The sequence below is a fragment of the Notolabrus celidotus genome, chromosome 13, assembly GCF_009762535.1.
Source record: "Notolabrus celidotus isolate fNotCel1 chromosome 13, fNotCel1.pri, whole genome shotgun sequence".
In the NCBI taxonomy this organism is placed as follows: Eukaryota; Metazoa; Chordata; class Actinopteri; order Labriformes; family Labridae; genus Notolabrus; species Notolabrus celidotus.
The window spans coordinates 9,530,692-9,549,418 of NC_048284.1; the positions used below are offsets into that span (position 1 = coordinate 9,530,692).

The window sequence follows — 18,727 nt, forward strand, 5'->3', positions numbered from 1 at the left end:
AATTAATATTAGCTCCAAATATCGGTTATTGGCCTCCTTGACTACTAATAATCGGTATCAGCCCTGAAAAAAATATATTGGTTAATCTCTTTTCACAACCCTTGTTAAGTTCCCAATCGGATGTTTGTCCAAAAAGTGAACTGTTGCAAAGCTCAAAAACCAGGTCCTTCTGACAAAACAAGGAGGTATTACCTCAATCAAACGGCAGATCCACCCTCCAAAGAGAAGCTGGGTGTATATTGACAGAGCAGAGCCTCAGGATTATAAATCCTGTTGCTACAGGGATTGCCCTGGCCTTTCTACGGCAGGGACTCTCTGCTCAGGTCTGCACTGCATCATTCTGCCAACACAGAAATAGCGCCTTTTTTTTTTTTTTTCGGAGCTATTTTCGACATGCTCGTCCCCGTGATGGCCTCTTTGTCTGCCCAGGAATCACTTGTCACCTTTGTCACCTTGTAAGCAAGAGCCACACAAGCCCTGACTTTACAGGCCTACAGGGAAACATATACACAGTAACCATGCACATAAAGCAGCACACGGGAGGATTTGTCTGCATTATGTTGTTCAAGGTTTACAGTCAGCCATCATTTTCGAACTCTTTTCACCTTCTGTTTCTCCGTCTCTCCCTTCCTAACCTCTCACGCCCCCTCACTCTCCAGCTCTCACTCTCTGTGTCACTCTGACTCACTATCTCATGCACACAATATGCACAAACACACACTCTGTCAATGACCGCTCATACTCGATAAACCATCCCTGGAAACACAGTGACACACACGAACACGTTCTCACTTGGACATTTATTACAGCAGAGCCTCAGGATTAGCAGCTACTACTAGCATGACACACCAGGAGAAAGAGTACAACACAAACACACAAACACACACACACACTTACACAATGTTCAATCACACCACAGGAACCACTGAGCCACACACATTTGTAAATCCATCACCCTGGTGCTTAATACTACCACAATAGCATAAACATTTCCGTCAATGGCACCATACGTGTTTGTGTGTGCCTGTTAAAACACCATTAAATCCCCCCCATACGCACACACACACACACACACACACACACACACACACACACACACACACACACACACACACACACACACACACACACACACACACACACTGGCCCAGATCCCTCTTATGAAGCAGCACTGTTTGGTAGAACGTACAGCAGAAGGGGGAGAAGAAAAAAAACGCTACAGCTCCTGAGTATCTCCATGGAAACAGGCTGGAGAGCAGCATATTCCACTCGGCGTACTGTCAGAGACTGAGGATGTATCCAGTCCTCATTAGGGAGGCTAAACCACACCACACAGCAGGCAGCTGATTCCATTATTAATTGCAACAGATTTTTCACGAAGAAGAAAAAACACACACACACACCTGGATGAGGGGTTTCCTCAAAGTAGTCAATTCACTCCAGCTAGCTTTAGCTCTGTGGACTTCTCCCCTGTGTGTGATAAATGCAGATCGTACGATATCTGCACACACTAACTCAGTTTTCATCCTTGGTAGTCATCGATTTTCCTGCCAACACCTCACACTTACCCGTGTAACATCCTGGATTTGTACAGTCACTGAAAGCTGACACGGAAAGTGAAATCATTCTTGAGGCAAAAAGCTTCGATGATGCACCGATTTAAAAATACCCCCAGAGCAAACTGAACTCTACGAACTGAAGGATTAACTGTTTATGCTATCTCAAAAATACCATACAGCTTAATCTTGACAGTGGGGTAAAAGTGTCTCTGGCTGTCAGTCCCGTGATAAGATGGCGTGTAATGTGGAGTAGCAGACATGGGGCGGCTGTGGCTCTGTGGTAGAGTGGGTCACCTCTTAATCAGAAGGTAGCTCCTAAAACCAGGTCCTGAGGTCTGCATGTGAAGTGTCCTCGGGCGAGACACTGAACCGTAAATCTCTCCTGAAGGCATAGCCATCGGGGTGTGACTGGTATAAGTTAGCACTTATGGCTCCTATGTATACCAGTCTCTATTTCCAGTGTATGTATGAAAGGATGACTTGTAGTGTAACACCCTATCAGTGGCTTCAAGACTAGAAAAGCGCTGTCTTCATCTTCAGCTCATAAGATGAAGAGAGAAATTAGGGCTACCTCCTCCAGCGTTCATGCTAACGCAGCTTTTCTATCATTCCAACATCAAGTCATGTCACGTGGTCGATACACGTGTTCACACAAACTATTTGTAAGTGTTGTATCCTCAAAAATACTTAACTGTATCTCCTGAGATTTATGTAATTCAAGGTTATCAACTTGGGTCAAATGTGAACAGCAGAGTGTGTATTTCCACGTGTTCTTAGCACAAAACAGTAAGTAGTATCAATTGTGCTTTTTGCTGCCAATAAGCAGCTCACTCCTCTGAATGCTCTCTATATTCAACTCATATTCACTCTTCCTCTCACTCGTACACCCACACAGCTTCTCTTGCTACCTAACATGGTATTGTACCAAGCACCACTAGGAGGGATTAAACTGGGAACTTAGTTCTGGATATTTCCATCCAGCCTCTCTCTCTCTCTCTCTCTCTCTGTCTCTCTCTGTCTCTCTCTCTCTGTGGAGTTTTTTTTTTGCTACAGGACAGAACATCAGGAGTCCAGGAAACACTGAGGTAACAGAGCTGAGGTGAAACTTTAATGACTCCTCTGGGGGGTCTTGTGTCACTGCAGCAGCAAAAGAAAACCAGTGTGTTTCAGAGAAGAATACAGCGGATGATTCAGTCTCCTGATTTAGAACTTAAGTCCCTTTAAAAGCATAAATGTCAAATACTGTGCTTCTCAAATGTGAAGAAGTGTAGGTTTCCTGTTTCGTAGGAATACAAATGAAACTCTTGGGTTATTAGCCATATCTTGGATAAAAATACAAACAATATTCTTATTTTCTATAGACCAGAAGGTAAGAACTGATGAATTGATTGAAGTGAAAATGTATGAGTTTCAATCAGAGATCAGTTGCAGCCCAGTTTTGGAAACATTTGGCTATCGTCTGACAAGCTTCAGCTCCTGGGGGCGAGGGCCAGCATATCTGGTTTTACTGTGCAAGCCAGGGAATATCAGGAAAGGGAATACCAAACAACAAAGCCAAGACTCTCTTGCTGCAATGGTCACTGGCACAGTCCGACTTGTAACTTAAGACTGGAGCACAGAGTTGGAGTTTGGGGGACAGCATCTACGGCTAATTCACTTACCAGATATCAGGTTATGAATAGTGATACATTTAAGCTAGTTAAGGCCAACTGTACTCCTTTATACATAGAAAGCCAGCTCAAAAAGGATTGGTCAGTACCAAAAAAAATGCAAACAGAATACCCAGAATGCTTTGGATAGTAAAATCTCATTCATTTTACACAGATTCTGCATTCATATTTTCATGTCTGCATAGAGATTGGTTGATGCCAGAAAAAAATCATGGACTTTTTAACTGACTGTTAAAATGACTGCCATATGTTCAGTCAACTCTCATGGAATAATTGTGTTGGGACAGTTGAAAGCGCCTCCATTTACAGTGTGCATATACTTCTACATTGCTGATCTGCTGCTACTGTATGAACCATCTCGACCTCTGAGGTCATCAGGTACTGGTCTGCTTTCAGTCCCGAGAGTCAGAACGAAACACGGTGAAGCAGCGTTTAGTCATTATGCACCACATATCTGGAACAAACTCACAAAAACTGTAGGTCAGCTCCAACTCTCACCTCTTTTAAATCAAAGATTAAGACTTTTTGCCACTGCCCTCCTATCTTAGCTCATTTTAACTTACTTTTAAAGCAAATTTTAAATTTACTTTTAATATATTTCTAATTTTCCTTTTCTTTTCTGTTTTATTATATTTGTCATTTTAATTGTGCTGTTTTATGCTTGTCTGAATGTCTCCAATGCTTTTAATGTTTTAATGTAAAGCACATTGAGTTGCCCTTGTGTATGAAATGCGCTATACATATAAACTTGCCTTGCCTTGCCTTCATGTTTCAGTATCAATTGGTTATTTCCTGTCCATATTTCTTCTTGACTGCAAAGTTTACTAGCTGAGAAGAAGGGATGCACTGTTGCATTGGTTGAACATGTATCAGCTGATATTTGCCCTGTTGACAGACATCAGCCCACTGGCAAATCAATTTAGTGCTGGCAAGCTAGTATACCTAACTGGTTATTCAGAAAAGATGTTTTAGTGGGCAGAAGAAGTCAGCTGATGGACAAACTCTGACTTGTTTTCATGGTCTAATGTGGAAGGAAATGTAGGCAGCGTTGGAGTATAACATTGTTTCTAAGAAAGATCAGCAAAATGCAAGTTGTTCAGTGATATTTACAAAGGAAGTAAAAGAAGGGACTATAAGCAATGATTTAAAATCCGTAAAATATTGTAGCTTATTTGAAAAACATACAGAAGAACTGCAAAGAATGCAAAAAACATCAGTATTTGCTATCAGCTAAATTGGGTATCTTAATAGGCTCTTATTTCCACAATCTGTACATATCAGCTGTAACAACTTCTACTTTTTAAAGTGTCGAATACTATGTCTTTCAGTTCCTGCTTTTGTGCTCTACACACTGACAGAGAGCAGGAAAAAAATGCCAAGGTGTCACTAGCAAGACTGAAGATAGTGACAAGACAGGGGAAAGATGTGAAGTTGTAACAAGTGGAGATTTAAATGGGTAAGCTGCAAAAGAAAATCAAATCCTGACTCATTAAGTACAAGTTAATTGCAGAATCTCTGGGAAGTGTCATTCTCTGAGGATGTTATCATTAACACTCTTAACTTTTCAATGAAATAGTCATCTTTCACTGATTGAATAAGAAAGATATTCAGAAGATAGAGTTGCATCATTTAGGGCCACATTTTCATCCTGCAGTTTTGGATTGATTGTTCTGTGACCAACCTTCACAGTCACCATCAGACTGAAAAAAGGTCAAAGACATGTTGCCACTATAACAAAACCAACCTTACGAACAAGTACAAGTAACAAGCCATTCCAGCATTTCATTGTTTCGCCTCCAAGGTGATATCTTGATCAGGAAGTACAGAAGCACTCCAGCACTAACCGATCAGGGGATAAGCACTTAAAATTAACAGAACTCGCTGGTATTTCTATTGCTGTCCTGCTCTGCACTCTGCAGTGAATCAGCTCGTCAGTTAATGGCTGGTTAATCATTCCATCCTGACCTCCAAACCCCCGCAGCAACAAAACAAAGAGGAAAGATGCCATCAACAGCAAGATGCACTGGCGCTTTAATCCTTCAAACAAACACACACTCGGTGAGTAAAACTAAGAGGGAATGTAAACAAATTAGCCATTTTATTAACTGTGTCAAATGAAGGATTCCCCAACAAAAAACAGTGCTGTCCGACAGAGATCATGAATGTCTTTGATCCAAGACCAGGTGCAGTTTCAGGAATGAAGCAAAACCTCAAAAGGCTCTCACAGTCCATCTACTTCAAACCACTAGTCTGTCCACTTTCAGGCTGTTTCGTCCCGATCCAAATAACTGCTCGCCAACATTTGGTTTGACTTTCCACAGTCCTTCGAGATCCACTCCAAATCATTTCTCTGACTGTCCAAAAATGTTCATTTGGTAAACTGTTCTTGCAACTAGACCAGTGGGTTTTCTTTTTTACCTCGACATGTTTGGACTACCATTTTCCTGCAGTGTTCCTCAGAAGAGACTGTCTGAAAAAAAGGGGCAACGTCCTCCTGCCACCTGAGGTAAGACAACCAAACATCTAAACATCAGCTGACAGACAAGTCACACACTCTTCAGAGGAAGTGGAAGACACACAGCTCTAGTCACAAGAACTGTTCACTTACATTTTGGATTTTAAACACTGCAAGGTAAAAATTTCACTTTAAAATATTTCCAGAAACTTTGAGAAATTTAAATTTTAATCTCTTCGTTTCTTTGCTGTACTTAAAAATGGACTGCAGGGTATGAATTTTAAATCTGGACTGTTTGAGCCTTTTTCTTCTGCCATCACACAACAAATTAATCACCCCAGAATAAATGAAGGCTGCTTCGATCCCATTAACTTCTAAGATATCTAGAAAGTTCTCAACTGGATTTAAATGTTTTTGAGTGGTCGGCATTTCATCAAAGCTCATGTGAGAAACTTTCAGTCTGTTGATTTTGGTGCCCCTTGTGGACAAAGCGGTTCCTCTTACATCTTGTCTTGTGCATGTGTAAGTTTTATGGGTTGTTTTTTAATCTCACTGTGCTTTATTTGAAAGGCAGATGTATGACTCAGTGGAAAACTTTGTCATGGAACATGTATAAAGAAGCTGATTCAGTAGTGTGTGTAGTGGCTTTCGGTTGTCTTCTTTTCTTATTAATGTGTCTACACTTACTTATTTATATAACCATCTTTGAGTGACGACATGACAATGTTTTACGTGTTGAGTCGACTCGTTGACCTCCTGTACACGGTAAAACAACCATGACGCTCCACCGCACTCATTCATTGAGAACAACAGAAAACTTATTTTTACAAAAAAACTTCACTTCCTGTCTCCTAGTCACATGAATACCAGAGCCGCGAAGGACAGCAAACTTACAGGTAGTGACGTGTCCCACACCATATTAAGAAGTTCATTATTTATGTATCATGGCATCACAAACATCATTCATTTATTCAATTCAAAGCTTCAAACACCAAAGGCATGGTGTCATTATAATCACTGCACTTATTTTAGATCTATTGTCCCCTTGATGGCGCAGTAGAGCAAATGGAGCACCATGAAGCTTTGGCCCATGAGTGAACCAATCAGATGGAAAGCCTCAATGCTTCACAAAGCTTAACAATATTCTTACCAAAACTACACAACTAATCTATCAAATAGTATAAACAAACATAACTATGAAATGGCGCTTACAGTGTGGATTTAATCACTACACCTGGCACCTACCCCCCGCCAGCACTTTCAGACATGAAATAATTACTATTTGGAAGTTGTCTGTCTTAATCCTTGTGGTCTTGATTGCTTTTGTAGCTCATTAAAAGGCACTAGTATTCATTTTAGTCTGTTTTATAACAAGCTAAAATATCCTCACAGGAGCTTTCAAGAAACATTTTGACAGTTGGGGAAATTAGCTTAGCATAATGAAAACAGGAGAGTTAACCTGGCCTTCCAGCACTTGAAATCCTAAGAGTTGTCAGGCAACAAAAACTCCTGACAAGTCAAAAACATTAGTGCCATATCCAGACTGTGCTAGCAGGTCGTCATTTTTACACTTTGATCCTAGCCTCAGTGCTATTTAAAGCTGACTGTCTTCCGGCCACATAATAACTGTAAAGAGTAGGAGTTTCAATGTTCTCACCCATCTCGCTGTTAAAATGTATGTTTCCCAAAACTTGAAATGTTCAGTTAGCATCGTGCCAGCGACCCACCAGCACAATCTATCAATATGTTCTTTATTTGGCCCAACGTTCTCCTATTGTTTTGTGTAATAAACCTACTCCCTCTCGGAGCTTCTGGCTGTGCTCACCACTATTATTCTTTTTTTGGGAGCTGTGAGCCTTTTTTTGCAGTGAAGCGGCTAAATGAGGCGTTTCAGGATGCCAGTGTATCTGCTGGAGAATCAGAGCAGTATGAAACCGCCTGGGAGCCGTGAGGAGCTGAGACTCTGCTCCTCTGAGATTCTCCTCTGCATCCTAATGCCACACATGACAAACGACCACATCTGCAGAAACCTTGCTAACACAGGAAAGCAGCCTGATTCCACGCAGCTGTCCGAGCATGCCTGTATTTATGCATGTATGTATAAAGGCGGGACGTCAGCTCACTGTAAGTGCAGTTTTTCAGAGAGATGACGATTGTTGCTGGAGCAAAAAGCTGGCCAGATAGTTTGTGTGGGTGCATACATCATATGTCAAGCATAAAAATGAATGCCGCTGGTGATAAAGAGTACATGTCAATCTTTCAATCACAGGACACTAATGGAGGAATCTAGTGTTTTCTGATCTGTATGAATAACCACGAGAAAACATCAAATTTACCAAAATCTTTTTCTTTTTTTTCCTTTCAGGTCATAACTAACACAATTATGCTTTTCTCAGCAAAAAACACCCATCAAATATTTGAACTTACATGCAACGCACACACATATGTGACAGCAAAGAAAAGCACTGAAGCCCTGTCAAACAGCAGAATGCAGGATTTGGATATTGCTGCGGCACCAGCTAGAATCCATCCCTTTTTATGGCTTCAGAAAGGGTGTGTGTGTGTGCGCGCCTGTGTGTGTGTGCGCCCTTACGTGTGTGTCTGTCAGTGTGTGGTCAACTGTTGAACCCTCGGCCTGTCCCTTCACAGGTTTACAGGTTAAGGCTTTAAGGCTTTCAGAACTCCCCATGTGATTGAGAGATATCAGGATTTGGAAGTGATCACAGTGTTCAGCTGCTGGCCTGCACGTCGGCAACCACTGAGAAATGAAGTAAGTTATCCTACACCCCCCCTCCCTCCCTCCCTCCCTCTTCCCTCTGTCCCCCAACACCCCCTCCCATGATCCTGTCCTCATCTACCATTATCCTTATCTCCCCTTTTGTTTCCTCTCGTCATGCTGAATTCTCTTTTTTTCATACAAGCAATCCATGAAGAGGAACGGATAACCCGGCCCGAAAGACTGGTATTTGCCTCCCTATAGCTGATCACAATCAATAAAAAGTGTTACATAATCATTGGCCATCGGTACGATTGGATAACGGTTATTTGAAGACAGAGACTGTGGCGACGTTAGTGGTCGTAAGAAGATCAATGGAGAGCTGTTCAGCCACATTGTCGAGATGAAAATCCCCTCATTGCCCATCAAGAAGCCCGGTTTAGGAGCAATCCCTCCCACCCTGCTGGATGCTGTTACACACACACACACACACACACACACATATATATACAGTATATATGAGCATGCTCATGCACACACACCTGCTCAGATCCCTGTGATTTATAAGGATAAAAAATGCTTTTCCTCTTCTTTTTTATAGCTGAGAAAAGATCCATCCGTAACAGCTTTTTGATCTTCTCTCCGTTGTGTGGAATACTAATCACCCAATCTGCTGTAGCAACTTCTCATCTACCTGTTAAATTCACCCACACACTAAAACGCTGCAACAACACAGAAAATGTCTCGAGCACAAAAGCAAAAAAAAAAAAAGAAATCTGATTGCTTTAAATGTTTTTCCAAGTCCAAGTCTTCTTACCTTGCAGCGAGTCTATGTTCCGGAGACATTTGAGCACATATGCGGCGGGTCTTCACACGATGACAGGGAAGCAGCAAACAGTCATGCAGAGGTGTTTCACATCTGAGCACGGAGGGGGAAAGCAGGGTTTCTCCTCTGTTTTTTTGCTCTTTTCTTGGTATTTTTTTCAAAGCCCTCTGAAGAACGGAGCACTGACAGAGGAGAAAGAGGAGGTGGTGGAAGAGGAGGAGGAGGAGGAGGTGGAGGAGGAGAAGGAGGAAGAGGAGGAGGAGGAGGAGGAGAGGGAAGGCTAAGGAGGGAGCAGTCTGCCGGGCTGGGCTGCTGTGGATCACCTGGAGCAGTGTTGGGCTCCGCATTTACTCCTCCACTGCAGCAGTGCGAGGCAGCGGCGCGAGCTGCATGTTGCTCCCACGGATCACCACAAAACAAGGACACGGAGTCTCCATCTGCTGGATTCAGGATTCTGCAGCTCTGTAGCTCCACGCACGCATATCCCCATCAGCATGCACACTCATGCTGTCCCTCTGCCCCTCTGGGTTTCCATCTGCATCTCTGTGTCTCTGCGTCTGTCCCTCACACTCCGTCTCCCTTTCAGGGGGGGGTTATAAGCAGTCATAAATGTGCTACCCAAGTCATTTGGTGATCACTTTTCCCAGCTCCATGTCCCTGTAATGAGTAGTGCATGTGGTCATACTTCTAGTGCTCTTGGTGATAATACGTCAAGCTCAATGAAGCCTCAGCCAACCTCACACTCTCCCTGCGATGACATCACCCCTCTCACCAAAAGGGAGGGAGTCGTTTCCTGGTCTTGTTGGGACCCTGCTGACGTCACTGAGATCAGGCACGTTTCTCAGGCCATGTGCAGGTGCTTAAGTGACACCCGATCCATAAAGAAAGTTATGGAAAAAAACAAACAGCAGGAGCATGTCCAAGCTGATAGTTGAGCTTTAGTCACCAGATCCAAGCTCACTGCATCACAAAACTTGAAAGTCCTCAGACTACCTCTTATCTGAACTTGAACTGCAAACTCCACCAACAGAATATCAGATCACTTGATCTGCAAGTCCGCCTGCCCTCACATTCCCCTCACGTCCTCCCTCCTTCACCAGCCTCTTTTCTGTCCTACGGCACAGCAGAGCTTCTAAGGTTGAGAGAGACAATCTAAGAGAGGAATGAATACAGATTTGGAGAGGATTGTATTGATTTGGGGCCTTAATGTAAGGACTTATTGGTATTCTGAAAAAGTACAGGTACTACTCAAGAGAGATATGAGTACTCCTCCTCAAGATGACCACCAAAAATCACCAAAAGCTGGTGCAGATGGAAAGGAAGGACTGCTTGAATGAGGACACAGACGCACAAAGCTCACACACAAAGGTACATTTAAAACCTTGTGTCATTGTCTGATGCTTTGTTTTCTCTTCTATCTCAACATGGCTTCTCTGCAGGGGAGTTTTTGGAAAGAGACAGAGATTCTCCACCCAGTACATTCTCGTGACAGTCGTGACGAGCCTGTGACACTTTCTGTTCTTGTCTTTGGGGAAAAATCAAGTGTGTAGACGATAATGCTGCAATGTTAAAAACAATTGAGGGCCAGGGTCTGCACAAGGATTTCAGGGTTATACTAAATGTTTTCTGTAAGCTCTCCATACAGCAGAGGGTGACCTTTGAGACCTTAACGGTTTCTTACAGCTTACTTTCCACCACAAGAACTTTCCTGAGGGACTTTTTAAAGGAACTCAGTGCATTTCTGCTGCCGGAGTTAAAAGTTAAGTCAAAAGGACTGTTTCAGTCCCCAAGAGGTGACTGCTCTTGTGGTAGTACTTGGCAGAAGCACAGGGACTTGAGGGAACGTATCTGATTGGTAGAAACCAAGCGGCAACCTCCGGTCTAAAAATATGAGTCCAATGCGTAAGTGCTAAAAACTGCAGTTCATCGCAAATCTGCTTGAGGCTGTCTCCGGAAGTACTGGAAGTCACATACACACCAATTCAAAAAAGACGATCTTTACAGCAGAAATAAACATGTTTACAGCCTGGTACAAAAGACAAGTGTAGTCTGGATAGCTCATTTCTCCATCGGCACACACTGTATGGGAGGTGAATTTTTTTCTAACGGGCAATTTCAAAGATATTTAGATCGCAAGTCTTCCAATGAGAGGCACAGCTGACTTGATTGACAGGTGGGAACACTGTAGCTGTTGGCTAGGAGGCTCAAAGCCCCGCCTCTTTACGTCACAATAGCTCGACAGCAGCAATATGGCTGCCGCCAACGATTGGCCTCAAAACAGCGCTTCAGAAACAGATGGGTGACGTCATGGATACTACGTCCATATTTTATGGTAGAAACCAGTGTGGCTTTTTGTACACCTAATTTGCCTCTTCTGAATCCAAATCAAAAGTGACTGGTCCTCGAATGTGTCGTAAGATGTTTATTATTTTATCAACCCCCCCTCTAGACTTTAAGGGTGCGGAGCAAAATTTCAAAGTTGTGAACTAAGATGCCTCCTTTGAATCTGTTGAATGAGCTCTTCTCCTTGATGCAATAGAGAAAGACATGAAGAAGAAAAGCTCTGATGATTAAAAGAGACATTTTTCTCTGAAGGGACACACTATAGCAACATAAAAGCAGTCACAGTTATTTATTCATTTTTTTTACGGTTCAAATAAAATACTGAATGAAGACTCTTCATGAATTAAAAATCTCTGCCTTTAGTGAGCACAGTCTAAACATCCTCCGCAGATAAACCCTTTCACTGACACAACCGTTGGTCGGCATAAGATAGCTGACAAAGTATGTTTCCACAGAGCAGCTCACTGTTTGTTATGGATTCAGATTTGGCCAGTTTTTGAAACACACCAGCAGGTTTGTCATAGCCCACTTTGGATATTTTACCAAGTAAACAGCCCCACCTAGTGGTGTCACAGTGACCTGAAGTGTTTCAGGAAAAATCTGAGATTTACACATTTGGGCTATAACAGTAGTCTGCATGAAAACCCTTAGAAAACAGGATTTGTTAATGTCACCATACTCTCTTTAAAGCTGAACAATTGCACAGAAAGTCATAAACAGCCTCACTGCCCCCGTATCACGGCCTGCTTGCTTTACACTCTTTAAAATGCTCCAGTCCACACAGTCATTAACATTCTGCCTCAACCTTGAGAAAGTGATGAGTAAGATATGATTAGGAGGAAGTTCTGCATTTGGCTGATAGAGAAAGAAAGACTTGAACAATTCTTTAGGTTATGCGCATCAAACAAGCAGAGACGTTCCCGTTGTCACGTTCGCTTAATCTGGAGCCTTTGTGCTGACAAAGCCTGTAAAAATCACAGCAGCACCCAACACATGATTAACTCGCTGATAATCTCTGGAGTGTGCTTGGGCTGAAACTCCTCTGTCAGCCCATTTGTTAGACTCGAGCAGACTCCTCAGAATGCGACGAACACATACATGATTGGTGTTTGAGATCCAGCAGTTTTACCTACCAACGGTGGTGTGATGTAGAACAACGCTGCAACACTACGACACAAACTATCATTTAGGCTAATTGTGCAAAAATGTACCGACTTCATCATTGAGCACAAGAAGTAAAAATAGCCTGACCTCAAAGTGTTTGTTTATTGGTGAGTTATACACCAAGAAATCACAGGTATCATGAGAGTTCTTGCCTTTGTGCCAGTCTGTGATATTTATAAGTATGTAAATTAATATCATAAATTAAGATTACTCGTTTTATGGTTTCCTTTTTGCCCCTGACTTCAAAAGCATCACAGAGCTAGTGATATTATTTGTGTTTTGGGGCTGATGTGAGCCAGCATTTGATCATCCATGGTGCACAAAAAAATGGCAAAAGTAAGGCAGTGAACCCCTACAGGGCTTTCGCCTCGGATGTTTCTCTGTGCTCTGACCTCTGCTGCGGGAGGGAGTCGTGCAGAGTTTAGGTAATTAACGACTATCCTCTTTACGCTCCATGCCCAAATTATCCACACATCATAACAGCTAATACCTCCACTGCACTGTTAGAGGTTGATTGGCTGTCTTAAATATCTGCCTTTTTCTGTTTTAAGGGTTGTGTTATGGGCTGCAATAAGCAGAAACTAACCCAGCACACGTGATTCTTCACCAAAGGAAGGAAATTCTGCAGCTCACCCAGAATCTACAGAGAATTTGAACATCTTACAGCTCTGTGTTTCCAGCCTTCACTGATTTGGTTCCAGCTCACTGCTTTTATTGGTGTAGTTTCAAGACTTAAAAGAAAAGTTTTAAAGGAAAATAGTACCATTAGACTTGCTGCACACTTTGTGCACAACACCAAATTTGGAAAGATAGTTTTAAAGTAGCTGGTAAATAAAGTAGAGATTACAGCAACTAGAATTAAGATGATGCTCTTAGGAATTAGTGGAGAGAAAGACTAACATAACTTCATCACCTGTCCTGACTTTGTCTTCAATCTATGTATCATCATACAAAGAGATTTTAATAAAGTGGGAATTTCATTGAAATATGATGTTTAGAAAGTGAACGTGTTAGCAGTGAGTTGTATCATGCTGCCCCCAAGTGGCTGAAATTATCAATTAATTTAGGTTTAGGCTAATATCTGTTTGGCTGAAAAAAACAGTAGCTATGCAAATATAATCTTGAAAGGTTAAGACATGACACGAGGGGGTCTTGTTCATCCTGAAGGGATTCTATTTTGCATAACCACCCACTCACCACATGTTCCGCTTATTACAACTGCCATCAGCTAAAGATACAAACAAGTTGACACTACTTTTTTATTTTATTGATTTAAAAATGTATTTATTTAAGTTATGTTCTTTTTTGCCTTTATGATAGGACAGCTGAAGAGAGACAGGAAATGTGAGGAGTAGCAGGGGAAGACATGCAGCAAATGGTCGCAGCCAGGAGACAAACCAGTGACCTCTGCAACAAGGACTATGGTCTCTGTATGTGGGGCGCTTAGACCACTAGGCCATCGGTGCCCCTTAAAAATGTACTTATCTATGAAGCTGAAAATTGTCCCTAAGGTTCAAGTTGGTAATGCTGTCATGGCAACCACATCCTTATCAGCCTACCTGCAGGTTGAGTTAACACCAAACTTATTTCATTTACATTACAATCTTAACATTAGCCTGCTTAACTGTGATAAATCAAACTAAATGTCACATTTTAATTTATAGTAAAGTTATAACTGTAGTGTGTTTCTGTTGACCTTCTTAACAGGTGCAGAAAATAACAGCAGTGTCTGTATGAGGTCCTCTTCCTTGTAACTCTTCTGTTGGCATTTTCTTCTCACTCAACCAGTCCTCTAACACCGTCAGGCCCATACCGTGTTGCAGTTCGTGTTTGGTTTCTTCAATTTGGTCAACATTTCTTTAACTCAGCTCCTTGTGTGTTTTAACCCCCCTCACTATTTTCATCCGCTTGTCTTCTTTTCTCTGTGACTGGTCAGCTGTTAACCACCATTGTTTTAGTTTTGTGCTACTCAAAGAAATTGAGACTAATAATAAAAATATCAGCCATGTTGTTTACCGAGGCTATCTGAAACGTTTTTGCCACATTGTCAACAGGAAGACATAAACTTTAGAAATGTGCCGGTCTCCTTTTGTGGATTGATATGACCTGACGTGTGTGATCTTCGCTCTTGCTATCCAGAATGAATTACATTGGTATAGGATTTTGACCAATCACAATTAAGTATGTAGCACAGATGGGTGATTAGTAAGAAAGGTATAAAATATTTCTTTGGCATTTAAGTTTCAGCTAAAATAACTGTAGGAGCCGTGGAGGATTCGGGTGTTTGTTGTGTCTTGTTTTAAGGTTTGGGGTGGGATATTGTTTGTATGTTTTTTGTGGTGTTGTTTGCGATGTGGTTCGTTGTGGGGTCAGTTAGTTGGGTTATTTGCGGGTCATGTGTTGGGGGCGGGGATGTTCGGTTCATTTGGGCCACCTGTTTTCTTTTGTTTGGAGGAAGAGAGAGGGGGTGGGCTAGGTCTCCGTACTTTTTGTTGACCGCTATTTTATTTTCTGCACTTTATCATGAGCTGATTATCCTTTTTCGTTAATAAAAGGTTTAAACTTATTTTTTTGTGCATTAGTGATTTTTTGCTTTTAGCGCGTCCAACACTTTACAAGGCCCAACCTCAGCCTCTCAGCGGCTTTTGGCTCCTCGTAGTCGCTACAATAACAATAGCAGTAACGCTGAAAATAGAGTGATTTGCACTGATCCTGTTCCACATGGAAGTTATGATAAGATAGAGTTTGAAGTATGACATGGGCTTGGCTTAGATTTATTTAATAAAAGCCTTAGAAATTAAAATGATACTCTGTCGGTATGCACAAAAGACCACTGGGAGTTTATCCGTCTTTGTTTTTCTCCTTGTCTTTATTTGTGACCTACTTTTATTTTTCATGTGGGGCACATACCCAGCGATTATTTGACAATTTTTTCACCTGCCGTCTCTCAGGACAGGAAGTATAATATACTTATTCTATGTTTACATCTTTTTTATAATTTGAATAGTCCACTTCAGGATGTATACAAGTTTCTGTCTTTATTGGTAAGCCTGTAAAAAATAAGCCTGAGATGCAACTCTCTTTTTTTTAGTACTTATGTTTTGATCTACAGTAAATCTTTTTAAATACATCCATATCCAGCTAATTTCCTGCCACTGAGGCTTATGGGTACACTGGTTTTACTCAAAAGGCAGCTGCATGCAATTATGCAAGTCAATCTTAAGAAGTGCCGAGCAGACTAAGTGTTTGCATAAGCTGAAATACATTAAACCTCACTGATGCTACAGAGCCTGTTTATTTAGTAATAAAGTTACCTGTCACCTGGTGTTATAGTGTAGCTCATTGCTGTGTCTTTTTAAAGGATTTGTACAAAAACAGTAAACCTAGGTATGATCTTTTTTAGTCTTTTTGGAGTATGAAGTGGATAAGAAGAGTAAAAAAAATCCTCACACTTATCCCAAGCTAGTCGCCTCAAAAGAAAAAGGAAGCTGATGCGACACCTGACAGATCTTTCTACCATTAAAGTCATTAAACAAGCCACATGCTGGCATGACTGACACCTTCTCATTATGTTAGACTTAATCACCCCCGCCCACCTCTTACCTGAGTCCTTCTCAAAGAAAAGACAGCAGTGAGTCTGTAGTAGCCATGGTAACACCTGTGACAGATGAAAAGATGGATGACAGATATAGTGCAATACAGCTGAGTCACTACAGGCACGCACACACACATTGACTGGATAAAGGGGAGCAGCACAATGGGAACATGTGGGAACTTAGAGACAGGAAAACTTGAGGGAGAAGATGTGGGTCGCCTCCACACACACACACACACACACACACACACACACACACACTAATACACACACCATCCTCCCAATACATGTTCTGTAATCTCCCTACAGCAAACACACATTTCATGCATCAGTGTGCATCCATTGATTGATCTGTGCATGAAATAATTCATTGAGTGACTCATTCATGCGCTGCAGAACTTCTGAAAGGGATTCGCACCTTCACTCTAAACCAGGTGCGTTGTCTTGAGCCAAACCCTTCACCACCACCACCATCATCATTCCCCCTTCCTCATGAAGGTGTACTTGAAATGCAGTCTTAACAACAATAACAAGCCCCTCAGCTGCAGGCTTGCTTCATGCTCAAAGACCGTGCACCTTCCTCCCTTACCTTTTTCAGCGCTGACATCTTCCTCCTCAGAGAAGGTCACTTCTTCTTCTTCGATAGTGAACGGGCGGTAAAGAAGTGAGAGACGATCATGTCCCCTGATATCCGTGAAAATGTTCATTGCTTCGTTCGGTGGAAACATCTGCAGCACAGTGGTCGTACTTTCCCTTCATGACGGTGACTCGCGTGTGTCTTGCTGTCCGCCTCGAGCTCTGATGCCGCGACACACTTCATTCTCTGGAGATGAATAATAAAGCACTGATGATGATGTTGTTGTTGTGGTCAATGATAGCACAGCTGTTCTTGTAAAGGCAGCCGATATCAGACGCCATTTTTACAAAGTGTGCGTCTATAGAAATCAGTAGCCTACTTTCTTGGACACAGTATAAAATAGGTTAACTTCTTCACATAAATGCATGCAAACTTCAACGGAAAAATATATATACACTAAGTTAAACCATGTCTGTTTAAAATTGCTAACTTAACTAGATAAAGACGCACAACAGAAGTGTAAAGTAAATACACAAATTAATAAGAGTTCTGTGTGACTGAATTACAGGCTAATAAAAATGGGCTATGTGTGGCTTTTATACAAGTAACCAAAAACACAAGTTTTCAAAGCTAATTGATCAACCAAATTCAATAAATATAACATTACTGTGCCACTAGCTTACATTTTTAAACAATGTAACACAGCACTTAAAGCTGCTGTTGGTAGGAATGGTGTCAAAAACTGTAATTTTCTTCTGCTGGGTTTGAAGAAAAGATCATAATACCAATCAGTACTCATTGGTAAGTGAAGTAATTTAAGACTATCGCGAAATCTCTGTGTTTTCCAAAGCCTTTGTATAAAGCATTGTTATTATTCCCCTCGTTCCCATTATCACGGACCAATCATAGCTAATCTCCAATCCTCCGTCCTGATTGGTCGAGTGGCGGCCCCACTATGTCGCCCTGATTAGCTGGCACGCCACTACTTCCTCATAGAATGCGCATAGCAACTTTTGTGGGCGGGGTTACGACATCAGAGAGGAGAGGGGTAGTGTTGACATTCAAAATCTCTCTCAGAACCATTGACTGTGTAACATATGGACGTAGTATCTGTGACGTCACCCATCTGTTTCTGAAGCGCTGGTTTGAGACCATCAGAGTCAGCGGCAGCCATATTGCTGCTGTCGAGCGATTGTGGCGTAAAGAGGCGGAGTTTGAGCCTCCTAGCCAACAGCTGCAGCGTTCCCGCAGGCAGCTGTGCCTCTCATTGGAAGACGCGTAATCTCAATATCTTCGAAATTGCCACATTAGAAAAAAATTCACCCCCCTCACAGTGAGAGCCGATCGAGGAGAAATGAGCTATCCAGACTACACTCGTCTTTTGTACCAGGTTGTAAACATGTTTATTTCTGCTGTAAAGATCAGCTTTTTCCCATTCATGTGTATGTATGTGACTTCCGGTACTTCCGGAGCCAGCCTCAAGCGGATCCTCGATGAACTGCAGCTTTTAACACTTACGCATTGACTCAAATTGTTAGACTGGAGGTTGCTGCTTGCTCAGAGCTGATGTTTATATCACGACTACCAACAGCAGCTTTAACGGTAACACCTATTATATCCATTTTCCTTGTTATAAGGATAGTAACTTTATTGATACTGTATCATTCATCAGTAAAGTAACTTTGTGGGTTACAAGAAGGGATAAATGATAAATAAACTCAGTTTTGAGCAAGATAATGTAAGCTAAGTGACATATAAAGCAACATATTGTGTAATTGGGAATAAGTATGGAGGCCCTAAGTGGACATGCATCCATACATTT

General features: G+C 41.9%; 1 protein-coding gene and 1 long non-coding RNA gene across 2 annotated transcripts in view; one reads left to right on the top strand and one right to left on the bottom strand.

Moving 5' to 3' along the window:
* LOC117823649 overlaps positions 1-8,719 on the top strand; it is a 113,643-nt gene extending 104,924 nt beyond the window's left edge. Inside the window, exons 5-6 of the long non-coding RNA XR_004633447.1 lie at positions 8,334-8,454; positions 8,606-8,719. This is a non-coding gene — a long non-coding RNA (uncharacterized LOC117823649). The remainder of the gene's footprint in view (positions 1-8,333; positions 8,455-8,605) is intronic.
* The window catches only part of LOC117823648 (disks large-associated protein 2-like), a 141,683-nt gene extending 124,581 nt beyond the window's left edge, over positions 1-17,102 (bottom strand). The window contains exon 1 of the mRNA XM_034698874.1: positions 16,918-17,102. Within this exon, the coding sequence (XP_034554765.1) occupies positions 16,918-17,056 (139 nt within the window). The 5' untranslated portion in view covers positions 17,057-17,102. The remainder of the gene's footprint in view (positions 1-16,917) is intronic.
* Between the last annotated feature and the right edge of the window lie 1,625 nt (positions 17,103-18,727).